The sequence below is a fragment of the Sus scrofa genome, chromosome 7 (genome assembly GCF_054392235.1).
Source record: "Sus scrofa isolate SSC_HxYL_T2T_F1_AM1 chromosome 7, Sscrofa_HxYL_maternal_Yorkshire_Landrace_v2.0, whole genome shotgun sequence".
Taxonomy (NCBI): domain Eukaryota; kingdom Metazoa; phylum Chordata; class Mammalia; order Artiodactyla; family Suidae; genus Sus; species Sus scrofa.
In genome coordinates, this window is record NC_139389.1 from 42,252,622 (window position 1) to 42,265,474 (window position 12,853).

General features: G+C 43.8%; 1 protein-coding gene across 6 annotated transcripts in view; it reads left to right on the top strand.

The window, feature by feature from the left end:
- ZFAND3 (zinc finger AN1-type containing 3) overlaps positions 1–12,853 on the top strand; it is a 339,302-nt gene that overhangs the window by 297,119 nt on the left and 29,330 nt on the right. For 5 of the 6 annotated variants that reach the window (XM_084968025.1, XM_021099854.2, XM_021099855.2 and 2 more), the window contains one exon: positions 9,104–9,271. In XM_084968025.1, the coding sequence (XP_084824151.1) occupies positions 9,104–9,271 (168 nt within the window). Of the gene's footprint in view, positions 1–9,103; positions 9,540–12,853 lie in introns of all 6 variants that reach the window. The other variant, XR_014810086.1, reaches the window with a different exon arrangement.

Sequence of the window (12,853 nt, forward strand, 5' to 3'; positions counted from 1 at the left end):
ATAAATTAAATCAGATAAACCGAGAATATTATTTTACTCAATAAGATTGTGATTTTTTTGCAAGTGAAGCTTTCTGGGCTTTTGCTTTATGTTTTTTATTCTGGTGAAGATTTTCTTTAGGTTTAAAGAGTTGAGTGATTCAGCAATGGAGAGATGTCTTGTAGGAACAACTAGCGGCAGTGTAAACCTGTCCGGAGGGGAAAGGCAATCAGAAAAGGGCCAGGAAGCTATTGGAAAGGAGATAATTGGAGAATGATTTGTGGCTTTCTGGGACCAACTTCAGTCACAGGCAGTGCCATCAGATTTTTAGAAGTCATGTTCTGAATCATAGCTAATAGCTAATTACTAATAGCTAACAATAGCTATGTTATCTCCTAATGTTCGCCTCAGCATCCATTCCTTGCCAAGGCACAGATGGACTGTATCCTGACGTCTTGTATTACAGGTGTGCAGTGGAGGAAGTTAGAGGAAGAACATCTCTTCCCTCACTGCCAAGATGCAGTGGGATCTGGGCTAGTTACACAGTGCTTACCCTGCTTCACCTGCCCTTCCTTGTGCCAATTCTCCAACCATGTGGGTTTGTCAGGGGCTTGCAGGAAGTTTTAATTTCTGGTCTTAAATATGAAACAGGAGGTATACAGTAAAAAAACTCCTTTCTTACAAACAAATAAATGATGCCAATAGGAATAGATAGAAAGAGGGAGTTTCCATTGTGGTTCACTGGGTTAAGAACCTGACCGGTATCCATGAGGATGTGGGTTTGATCCCTGGCTTTACTCAGTGGGTTAAAGGATCCAGTGTTCTTTGAGCTGTAGTGTAGGTCAAAGAAGTGGGATCTGGTATGGCTGTGGCATAGGCTGGCACCTGCACCTCCAATTCCACCCCTAGCCCAGGAACTTACATATGCTGCAGGTGTGGCTCTAAAAAGAACCCCCCCCCCAAAAAAAAAAGGAAAGAGAAAGAATCAACCAATCAGGAGTTCCCGTCGTGGTGCAGTGGTTAACGAATCCGACTAGGAACCATGAGGTTGCGGGTTCGATCCCTGGCCTTGCTCAGTGGGTTAACGATCCGGCGTTGCCATGAGCTGTGGTGTAGGTTGCAGACGCGGCTCGGATCCCATGTTGCTGTGGCTCTGGCATAGACTGGCAGCTACAGCTCCGATTAGACCCCTAGCCTGGGAACCTCCATATGCCGCGGGAGCGGCCCAAGAAATGACAAAAAGACCAAAAAAAAAAGAATCAACCAATCAATCCAGGATGGTGGTATGTCCCACAGGAAAACTAACCAAGACTGTCCAAAAAGCCCATGTCATTTGAATAAATGAACAATTTGAGAGGCATACTGTTCTAGATTAAAATATAACACATGCAGCTTGATGGGACATGCCTTTGAAAACTGAAGATAATTTCTATATGGACTAAATGTTAGATGGGATTAAAATGTTATTCTTAATTTTCTTGAGTATGATATTTTGGTCATGTAAAGTAATACTCTTATTAAATGTATATACATGAAGTATTTTGATTTTGCAACTTATTTTCAGATGGTTCAGTGTTGGGATGTATAAATTTGGAGGGGAGAGGTAAAGCAAAGTGATAGATGGTTCGTTAACAGTTGTTGAATCTGAATGGAGTGTACACAGATATTGTATTATTCTTTCAACTTTTCTATATTGTTGAAAATTTTCAAAATAAAAAATTGGGTGAAGGCTAAATACTTCTGAGGTTAGAACAAGGCAAAAATGTCCTCTCTCAATTCTCCTGTTTTAGCATCTTACTAGAAAGCCTAGACAGCACAATAGGAAAGAAAAAGTAATATAAGGCAGACAGATTAGACAGGAAGAACAGTTGAGGGAAAACCCTCACTTTAGATCTTAGACCTTAACCCTTTAGACCTGTTGGACTCTGATGCCATGATTTCATTTAAGATTATTTTATTTAATGAGCTGTTCTCCCCACAGCCCATTAGCTTCTCCTGCATGATCCTTTGATGAATTTATCATTGCTTTTCTCTGGTGTCAGAGTGTGCCACCAAAATTAGCTTCCAGCATCTTGTCTAGCAGCGGTCAGAGGGGAAGATGAGCCATGAGGAAGTGAGAATCTGATCCCAGTCTTTCAAATATGCCTTTGGAACATAATAGGTACTTATTTCATGAAGGGTGCAGATTATCATGACTTGTGACTTCATGTGTTCTCTGCTCTTTAAGCTATCTTCCAGTCAAGAAAAATTCCTACACAAGTAGCCTCTGCATTGCTGTTTTGAAGATCGAAACCAGACAGTTAGATGGTGCAGTTACCCCCAAGATTTCTGGTGCCTTCTGTCTTTTAAGCAGACCAAGGAGGACAGAGACTCCAAAAGTTGAGATGTGCTCCCAAGTTAATTGGTTCTGCTGATTGATCACTCCAGGTCTCCTGATGCTGTGTTCCCAGCAGGGAGGAAGCGTCAGAGGTCTGCCTTCAGCCTGAGGCTGTGATAGACGAGGCCATCCTCAAGACAGCTTTGGTAGCAGAGGAGCGAGCCAGAGAAAGTAGTCTGGAGAGACGGGCGTGGAGATGGATGGAGAGGAGAGGGGTTAATGCTGAACAGTAGTGTGACCTGGCAGTTTGAGAGTGCCTGACCCTTAAAAGGGTTATGATAAGACATGGCATGCTGGGAGCATTTCAAGCTAGATTCATCTTTGTATTATGTATCAAATGAAAAGGCATTCTCCACAAATTTTTTTTCCAAAGACTTGAACTTCTTTCTCTGTGTAATAGCTTTTTAACAGGCGTGCTATTCCAAAATAGTTCTAGGACCATTAGGAAGATAAGAAAGAAGTGGGTGGATTCCAGTAGAATAAGTAGAAACAAAATTTTAATGGATAATGAGGGAGTTTTCTCTTATGAAGTCTCTTATGGCATACAGGGTAAGACGCCAGGGGAGGATGAATCTAATACACTGAAAGCAAGCAGGAGGAGAAACAGAAATACATATAAAACAGATTTTTTTAAAGTGTTTTTGTTTGTTTTTTTTTTTATCAGTTTTTCCAGTGAGAATGTGGTATTTCACGGACCTGAGGTTTGAGCGGCTTAAGCTTCTTTTAAATGGTCGAAGGAAAGATAGCAGTGATGTGTGAGGGTTCATTAATTATTGCTCTTACTGATGTTTGCACAGGCTGTTGGGATCATAAATGTCAATCTGTCAAGAGGCTGTGATAGGTTCTAAAAAAACTGATTGAGTACCTCAAAAGCTGTCATAGAGCCTGAGATTAAACAGATTCATCTTTCTTTCTTGGAAGTGAGGGAAGGTGGGGGTGGAGCGAATAGAAGAAGGCTTCCGTCTCTTTGTTGTCACTTTGCTTCTCCCACTCTCCTATTCCGAATCTGAGTGGTGGCTTGTACAGAGGGTCAGGAGCCTGACTGAGATGTCACAAGGACACGGTTGTGGTTAGCAGTCCCTGTTGCGTGCGGGCTGCCAGCTGCACAGTGATGGGAGATTAAGAAAAATTGGGATACAACTCTGACAGGCCTGACACAATTTATTTGGAAAATTTCAGCAGAGAACATGAGTAATAAAGACAAGAACAGTGACAGTAAGGAACAAATGTGAATTTCTGTCAGAGACGAAACAGAATTTTAAAAGAAGTAGGTTTGTTTGTTGTCTGCAGTCAAGTTTTGCACTTAAACTGTGTTCCTAAATTGAAAGTCTTACCATTACTTTTCTGCTATTGACTAGGAAAGTACAATTAGACGACTTTCTCTCTTCAGAGAATTATATATTTTAAGAATCACTGTACTTGTTTCTTTGTCGTAAATTAAGAAATGGTTAATTCTAGGAAACTGATAGATAAAATGCTTTTTCTTAAGATTTTCCTTTCTCATTTATCACATTATGATTCTTGATCAGACTTTCCTCTGGCTAGGAGATCTGATGTAGTGTCTTCCTCATTCTATTAAATGTAGGCAGAGGAAGAGGGGGTCTGGTGAGTATCAAGAACTGTGAGCCTGGCATGGGCATGTGGGCAGCACTTGTGTGGGTACAGACTAGATTATGTTCTCAAGAAAAAGCATACTGGGGAAAAATGTGCTTTGTTGGCCCTTTATAGAGGACTTTAATTAGAAGTCACTCCTAACTCCTGGGGTGGGAGCAGTTTCTAGCTTGCTGCTACATCTCCTCCTACTGCTAATGAGCATGCTCCTTGCAAGGACATGTTTCTTCTGACAGTTAAAGCTGCAGATGAGAGTTATTTCTGTTCACCTTTCTCTCTACATTTAACCCTTACTGCTCAGATTCAGATTATGCAAGTAGACTGGTATGTGTTTTTCATTGTTTAGGAAATTGAAAATGTTTCAGGGTAATAAGAATAATGTTTGTGAGCAAAAGGTATATAGTCAAAGTTTAATTTATTCAAATATGGACAATAGATGCGAATTCCTTTAGTGTTGGCCATATTTGGACCTTTTCTTTCTGGTAGTCCTTTAAAATTGGCATTAAATTTATAATTGAATAGTTGAATTATTTATTTCATTATTATGTAATTAGAATCCCTGTCCTGGACATCTGTTTCTCTTATTTAGGCAGCTCTCCCCATGGCACAGGTTTCATTAAGTAATTAGCAGAGGAGATGTAAATTTCTTATGCAGACATGATGATAATCCTGTAGACCGCTATTTATTTCATTAGCTTCTAATTAAAACACTAAGTTGACTTGTGAGGAAATGCCAAAGAATGGTTTGCTTCGCTGAGAAGTTATATATAACACAGTCACCTTCCTGGATGGCAGCGTGTGAAGGGTGGTAAATAGTTTAGGGGGTTATTTCCCCTCCCTCCTTGTGGTTGGGAGCATTAGAGGGCACAGAGATTCCTTTGCATTTAATAGAGCATTGAAGAGTTCCCACTGTGGTGCAGTTGGCTCAGCGGTGTCTCTGCAGCACCAGGTCACAGGTTCGATTGCCGGGTTGGCACAATGGGTTAAGGATCTGACGTTGCCACAGCGGCAGTGTAGGTAACAACTGTGGCTTGGGTATGATCCCTGACCTGGGAACTCCATATGCTGTGAGGTGGCCAAGAAAGAAAAAACAAAACAAAACAAAACCAAAAAAAACAATTGACTGAGTGAAGGATACATGGGCTTATTCCAGAGTGCTAAAGTTATGAATCTCTTAATATTTAGGAACAGTTCCTTGATTTTGAAAAATAGCACATTCTGGTAAAGATTTCGTCTGTCTTGGTTTAGATGTGTTGAGGACTGCTTCTCATGGCTCAGACTTTCTATCCATGGATGCCTTTGGTCTTGGGCTTATACAGATGCTGAGACATTGACTCTCTGAGGACTGACTAGGGCCAGGTGCTGGTCCTTTAGGATGGCTGATTCAGCGCAGCCAGAAGCTGTTGGCAGCATCAGAAACCTCCCTTAGGACCCGCTGCTTCAGGAACATCCAGTGCTGCCTGGCCTCCAGAACAAATAACTTGGTTGTCTTTATATATAATGTAGAGTGGATAGAGGAAGATTTCAGCATGAGACCATGCAGACTTATTCCTTAGTTTTGTTGTTACTGGGTGCTCATTGGTGAAACAAGGTGGGGAATTAGAAGAGCCCAGACAGCCTTCTCATTTTGGGGGTTACATCATGCTGGGTTGTTTGGTGATGACCAGTGGTGATTATGATTATATTATAATCAATTCTGTTTCTCAATCTTAAGAATCGTATATTAAAATCTGCTGTATTCAGGAGTTCCTATTGTGGTTCAGTGGGTTACGAACCTAACTAGTATCCATGAGGTTGTGGGTTGGATCCTTGGCCTTGCTTAGTGGGTTAAGGATCCAGCATTGCGGTGGCTGTGGTGTAGGCCAGCACCTACAGCTCCAATTTGACCCCAGCCTTGGGAACCTCCATATGCCGCAGGTGCGGCCCTAAAAATCCAAAAAAAAAAAAAAAAACCAACAACAAAAAAATTCACATCACTTTCTCTCTTAATTGAAAATAGCCATGGATAGCACTGCCATTCCGAAAGTAAATTGTCTTCTGATAGCAAAGGCTTGCTTTAGAAATGGAAGTGGGTGCTGTGTAGGTAGACAGCACCTTTGACAGTTTGGGACAGTCTCACCAGGGAAACAGCTTTGAATGTGAACATTGCACTTCCAGACATATATTAGGTTCTGTCAGTTAACAGGGCAAATGAAAGAGGGTCCAAGTCTTCATCTTTCTGTTACAGGTGTGCAGGCATCATATCAAGGCCCCCTGGATTTTAACAGGTTAATAATGCAAAGGCTTCAACTACTTCCCCTTCTTGTATGGACCCTAGTCTCTCTTCTCTCCCCACCTCACTGCCCTGGAGTTGGGGGTAATTTCTTATTTGGATGCTCCAGATTTAGGACCCTGTCTCAGAACAAACACAATTTTTGTTGTTGTTGTTACAGCTTTTACTCTAGAATTTTCTTGTTACCCAAAGGGAAAAAAGGTCTAAGTAGGGTTATTAATACAAATGGTGCCATTGTTAGTTTGTTTAAAAATAAAGGACCCCCCCCCCCCCCCAGCAATGTGGCTCATACCAGGTGAATTCCTTTTGGCTGGCTGCTTTGTAATGATTTACATTTAGATTGTTGCTTGTTGTTCTTGTAGGGGAAGGGGAGGGGTCCCAGCTTGTCTGGCTGCCTCAGTCATCACACTGACTAGATTTGGACAGCTTTGCTCAGCAGAGCTGGGAAATAGGCTGAACTTACTTTCAATTGTTTTCATCAAAGGCCTTGTTTAGTTGGTTTGTATTGGGGGAAAACGTCATGTAGGACTGGAAGGACTAAATGAAATGAAAAATGAAGTTTACAATTGCCAAGAATGGTGTGTGCCTTCTGAATTCAGGGCACAATGCAGTAGGCTGGAGGGCTCTGAGCAGACGCCATCACAATCGAGGCCAGTGAGTGCTCAGGTGACGTGTAGCATCTTCACACAGAGGGAGCCTGGGGAAAGGCGTACCCACAGCCTTCATTGAAATACAGCCAGCGCCTGCTGCTTCTCACTAGAGCCACGTTGGCCAGAAGATCGTGACTGCCTAGGAGAAGCTGAGTTTAGGCGGAGGGCACATTAGTGAGCAAAGCAGATGAAACGTTCTGCCTTCCAGGAGTTCGTATTGTCCAGGGGACAAAGTCAGAAGATCAGTGCTGTGGAGGAACAAAGGGAAGGAAAAGGAGGAGGGGAAGGGCTACAGAAGGGGCAAGAGAGGTTTAGACCAGGTTTTCAGGGAGGACTTCATTGAAAAGGCGGCTTAAAATACTTAAAAGAGGTGAGATCCCTTGTGGATTGGGGTAAAGGGTATCTCAGACAAAGGGAACAGAAGGTGCAAAGGCCCTCGGGCAGGAGACAGGAGGCTAATGTGGATGGAGCAGAGGGGGAGAACAGCTAAGAAGAGGGCCCCTCATCATGCAGGCCCTTTCCAAGGGTCGGGGAAGTATCTGCACTTTTCCTCTGAGAAGAAGAGCCACTAGAGGATTTTGACCAGGAGAGTGAAATGATTTTAACTTGATTTTTGACAGGTGTGCTTGGCTGCTGTGTGAAGAATAGACTGTAGGGATAAGGGAAGGGCGGGGAGACCAGGAAGAGTACTTCACTGGGCTGGGTGAGATGGTGATGCCTGGACCAATGTGGTGGTGGTTGGAGGGGTGAGAAGGGGTGGAATCCGGGTCTGTTTAGGAGGCACCCTTCCAGAGGTGGTTTATTTTAGCACAACCTTGGCAAGAGGTGCACCATCAGTATGCAGTGGTAGCAATTCTGGGAGTACAGAGCCCCCTGGATGCTGTACCTTTTTTTTTTTTTTGGAAGGCAAGAGTAATTTACAGCCTGCCTATGACATGAACTTTATTGCATTTGTCTTTTTTGAGGTTATTAAGACACAGTTGTCACAACACAACACCTTCCAACTTGGCACCAGCCCTAGGGTTGTGGTGCCAAGTGCTGCCTCGGTGCCACCCCACAAGTGAGGCCATGGGACAGCTGGCTGTGAACAAGCGAGGGTACTTCTTCACTCTGAATAAAAGTGGAATAGATTTCAGTATTGGAACCTGATTCTTATGTATTTAGTTGTGCTTAGGAATAGAAATGTGTTTTTACTAAAGAAGATTAGGGACACCCCCTCCATGAAACACCGAGTTTGGGTATGGAATTGTGCTAAGCATGGTGAGAAAAAGAAATAGTAGACATAGTCCCTTCTCTGGTGAAGTATAGTCTACTTGAGGACAAAGATCCAAGAGGAGATAAATAACTAATACAAGCAGAAAACAACTAGGCCTAGAGAAGGGGTGCAAAGAGAGGATCCCCTTTCCAGCTAGAGCGGTCTCCTCATAGAGATGACTGTTTTTATGTATGTATGTGTATGTGGATGTCTTTTTAGGGCCACATCCGTGGCATACGGAGATTCCCAGGCTAGGGATTGAATCAGAGCTATGGCCACAGGCCTATGCCACAGCCACAGCAATGCCAGATCCTGAACCCACTGAGTGAAGCCAGTGATCAGACCCACATGCTCATGGTTACTAGTCGGATTCATAACCTGCTGAGCCCCAAGGGAACTCCCAAGGTGACTTTTTTAAAACAACAAAGAGGAGTTCCTGTTGTGGTGCATTGGAAACAAATCCGACTAGGAACCATGAGGTTGCAGGTTCGATCCCTGGCCTTGCTCAGTGGATTAAGGATCAGGCGTTGCTGTGAGCTGCGGTTGTAGGTTGCAGATGCAGCTCGGATCATGCGTTGCTGTGGTGTAGGCCAGCAGCTGTAGCTCCGATTGGACCCCTAGCCTGGGAACCTCCATTGTGCCGTGGGTATGGCCCTGAAAAGCAAAAAAAAAAATAAATAAAAATAAAAACAACAACAAAGAAGTGATGTCTATTGAGCCACCTCTGCCTTCTCTCCTAAGCTCAGGCCTGGCTTGTTAGAAGTCAACTCTGAAGGTATATGTTTGTCACAATTTGTCCAGCATAATCCAGGCCAGTCAGAACTGGGTCTTGCTCACACAGGTCCAGTTCCTGGAAAAGGGCTCTAGGCTGGTCAGGAGAATGCTTGGCAGTGCATTAATCAACTGTGCTTGCCGGGCCAGGCACTAACCATGACCCCCAAATGTGTTGTTTTGCTCAGATTCACAGTCTGAGAATGAGGCCTCGCCAGTGAAACGGCCACGACTACTGGAGAGTACTGAACGCCCCGAGGAAACCAGCCGATCCAAACAGAAAAGCCGCCGTCGGTGCTTCCAGTGCCAAACCAAACTGGAGCTGGTGCAGCAGGAGTTGGGATCCTGCCGCTGTGGTAAGCATCTCCCCCATGGCGTGGTGGAGACTGTCCTTGGCCCCTAGGTGTAGCTCTGGAACGTGTTCCTAAGAGGCTGAAGTCCTCCTCCATCTCCTGAGTACCTCCCTGCATTGCTGTAGGTTTGGAGCTTGGAAAGTCAGTAGTGGAGGATTCTTATTTCTGAACACCCTGTATTTCCTCTCAGATGTAGAAAAAAGGCAAAACATCCCCAACTCCTCTTGACACATATTTCTTTTTTTTTTTTGGTCTTTTTGCCATTTCTAGGGCCGATCCCATGGTACATGGAGGTTCCCAGGCTAGGGGTCGAATTGGAGCTGTAGCCACCGGCCTACGCCAGAGCCACAGCAACTCGGGATCCGAGCTGCTTCTGCAACCTACACCACAGCTCATGGCAATGCCGGATCCTTAACCCACTGAGCAAGGCCAGGGATCAAACCCGCAACCTCATGGTTCCTAGTCGGATTCGTTAACCACTGAGCTGCAACGGGAACTCCAACACATATTTCCTTAGAGTTGCATTGTCACTGCTTACTGCTCTCAACTCCCCACTGCATATTACTGTGGTTCCTTCTCATTGGTGACTTATTTAGAAATTAGCCAAACCAGTGAAATTCTGGGATATGTACCATAAAATTCAGATATTAAATTAATTTTGAATGAGCTTCTTACTACGTATAATAAATGGAAGATTTCTCCCCCATATCCCTTTTAAATTAAAGTTTGATTAGAAAATTATTTTCTTTGAACCGTAATTCATCGTCAGTTAACTCCTTGAAATAGCTTTAAAGTAACCTTTCTTTCTGTATCATCCAGCATAATACCAACTCTTAGAATTGCCGCAAACTAATGTGTTTTTAAAAAACTTTATACCCACCTACAATGGAACAAAACTTAGACCAATCCTTCCTTTCCTTTTGACCACATACATCATGTCCCAGAGAAGCAAAATTGTGTGGGTACGTTGTTTAGGCTGACATAGAGATTTCGTGCCCCTGTTTTTATTTCCTGACTTGAGGGCATAGTAGAATAAAATTGTTGTGCAGGACAGAGCTGTCCTCAGGCAGACTGGCCCCCACCTGTGAGAGTCCTTAGGTGGGAGCTTAGACGCTGACTTTCGCCACTGGGATAACCGTAGATGTTCTCCACACTGATGCTGCTCATCAGGCCCGATGGTTCTCTCCGCACTCAGCAGTTACGGTTACGCAGAGCCTTATCTTCTGAAGAGACAGCCCTCACTCCTCCTGCCCCTCAGTTATCTGCCCTGTTGGAAATGAGAAGGAGGGAAGGAGTACCAGCTTCTCATGGAAACTCCTTTCCGGTCATGACTAGAAGTTGTTTGTTACACACTCTGGTGTGTGGTACTCAGCAAGATCAGAAACACATACTCAGCTGCAGAAATGGAGGCCGACTTGGAGCCCAGGTGTCACCAGGGAAGTTTGTATTTTTCAGTTTGGCATTTATTTATCCTGTTAAATGCTTGTATGAAAATGTGAGATGAGAGGTAGGATAAGACATGGGGGCAGAGGCTGTCAGCAGTATTTTCAAATTCTGGCTGTGTTCCTACAACATGGCATGGCCCAGGTGAGCCCTGAACCTTAGTCTTAGGCTGCACCTTGATCAGCCCTGCAAGGTAGTTAAAATTCTTAATGAGATCATGAAGGAATACTGTGGTTAGCCAAGGAAACTCTAGGGTCTCATGGCTAACCAACTTTGCCCATATTGGGTCACCAGATCTTTTGTGGCCTGCAAATTCTTGATTTGGTTTTCACATGAACCATTGGGGGTTTCTGCAGTCTAGTTGTTACTAGTATTTTAAAGCCTCTCTGACCTGTTGCTTAGTGGTGGTTAAACACAGGCCTTGGTGGTTCCTAAATTAGAATCATGGGATTTTCCTGTACCTTACATTCTTGTTTCCTTCTTTAAAGTAACTGAATCCTGGGTATTACACAGGATTTGCCCTGGTGGATCAAGCAGTGGGCCCATCAAATGTGCTGTCTTGCCTCTGGCAGTAGCTAATAGCTCCTCTCTTTGTCAGACAAGCAGTGAGAATTCAGTTAGCACTGAGACATCCAGAGGAGTTGTAACCAAGTCTCCCATTTTACCCTTTGGCTTTGATGCCAACCACCTAATTTCCTAAGGTCTTTTTTTTTTTTTTTTTGGTCTTTTTGCCTTTTCTAGGGCTGCAGATATGGAGGTTCCCAGGCTATGGGTCTAATCGGAGCTGTAGCCGCCAGCCTACACCAGAGCCACAGCAATGCGGGATCCGAGCCGTGTCTGCAACCCACACCACAGCTCATGGCAATGCCAGATCCTTAACCCCCTGAGCAAGCCAGGGATTGAACCCGCAACCTCATGGTTCTTAGTCGGATTCATTAACCACTGAGCCATGGCAGGAACTCCCTGATTTCCTAAGGTCTTAAGCACTAAACTGAAAATATCTAGAAACCCATGTTAGATGACTTCATGTGCTCCTCCAGTACAGCCAGCTTGACTGTACTACTGAGTGCAGATTGCTCTGCTATGCTCTTCACCACTCGGGCACGAGGCTGGGTTTCTAAGGGTTGGCCATAGACAAGCATTCTTTTTAAATGATCTAACGTGTAGTCCCTTGGTTTGTGCCCAATTCCAAGAGTCTCCTTTTAAAAAGGTTTGGTTTTTCTGCTGGAGAAGAAAGGCCTTATCTTTCTGCAGTCCCTCCAGCTCAGCTTCCAAGAGAGAGCTGGGAGTTGAGTTTGGCCCACTGAGAGCTTCATGCTTATGTGCTCAGAAAAATGACTGAGTCAACTGCCACATTTTAAAAGATGAAGGACAGCAATAGGAATGCACACCTCTGGGACTGTCTTTAACAAATAGCTCTTGTGTTCCTCCTCCCTGTCTGCTTGGATCTCTCTAGGAAAAGGTGAGTTGTGTAGTTATTTCCTTGAGGTTGCATGGAGTGCTAGAGAGACATTTAACTGCCCTGAAAGGTTTTTGAGGAGGGGAAACACAGTAATTTACTACTGAAAGTGAAGACTCAGGAAGGTAGTTTGAACTCAAGCAGAATACTTCTTCACTGCAGAAAATCTTTTTTTATATATGTATTCACAATCTTTTTTCCATTCCCCTTCCACTCTGTACAGGTTATTAACTGCTGACAAGAAATTCACATCTCATAAATAATGCTTAAGAGCCACTGCTATATAAATTGAATGTGTTATGAATTGTGATGGGCCTTTTTGTAGCATTCGATGCCTAGAGCAGGAAGAACAGAGGATGTCATTTTCATTAATTTCTAATGAGGTGCCAATTAAAGACAGGGAAGACGCTCCAAAGGGAAGAGTGGCCAAGCTCCCCTGAATCCTCCGCCCGGGGCTGTCATCCAAACACTGCCAGCAAGCCTTCTCTAAAAATTCCATTAAATCACAGTCTCATCGAGAGCACACAGACACATTCAGCTCCCCTTTGATCTTCAAAAGAGCAATTTGTAAGGCGAGTTCTGAGCCTTCTCACATAGGGAACAGCTAGAGGTGATAGGAATTGTTAATTGCCAAGACACTCCATGGGCTTTCAATAAAGAGGTGAATTTTGAAGATGAATCTC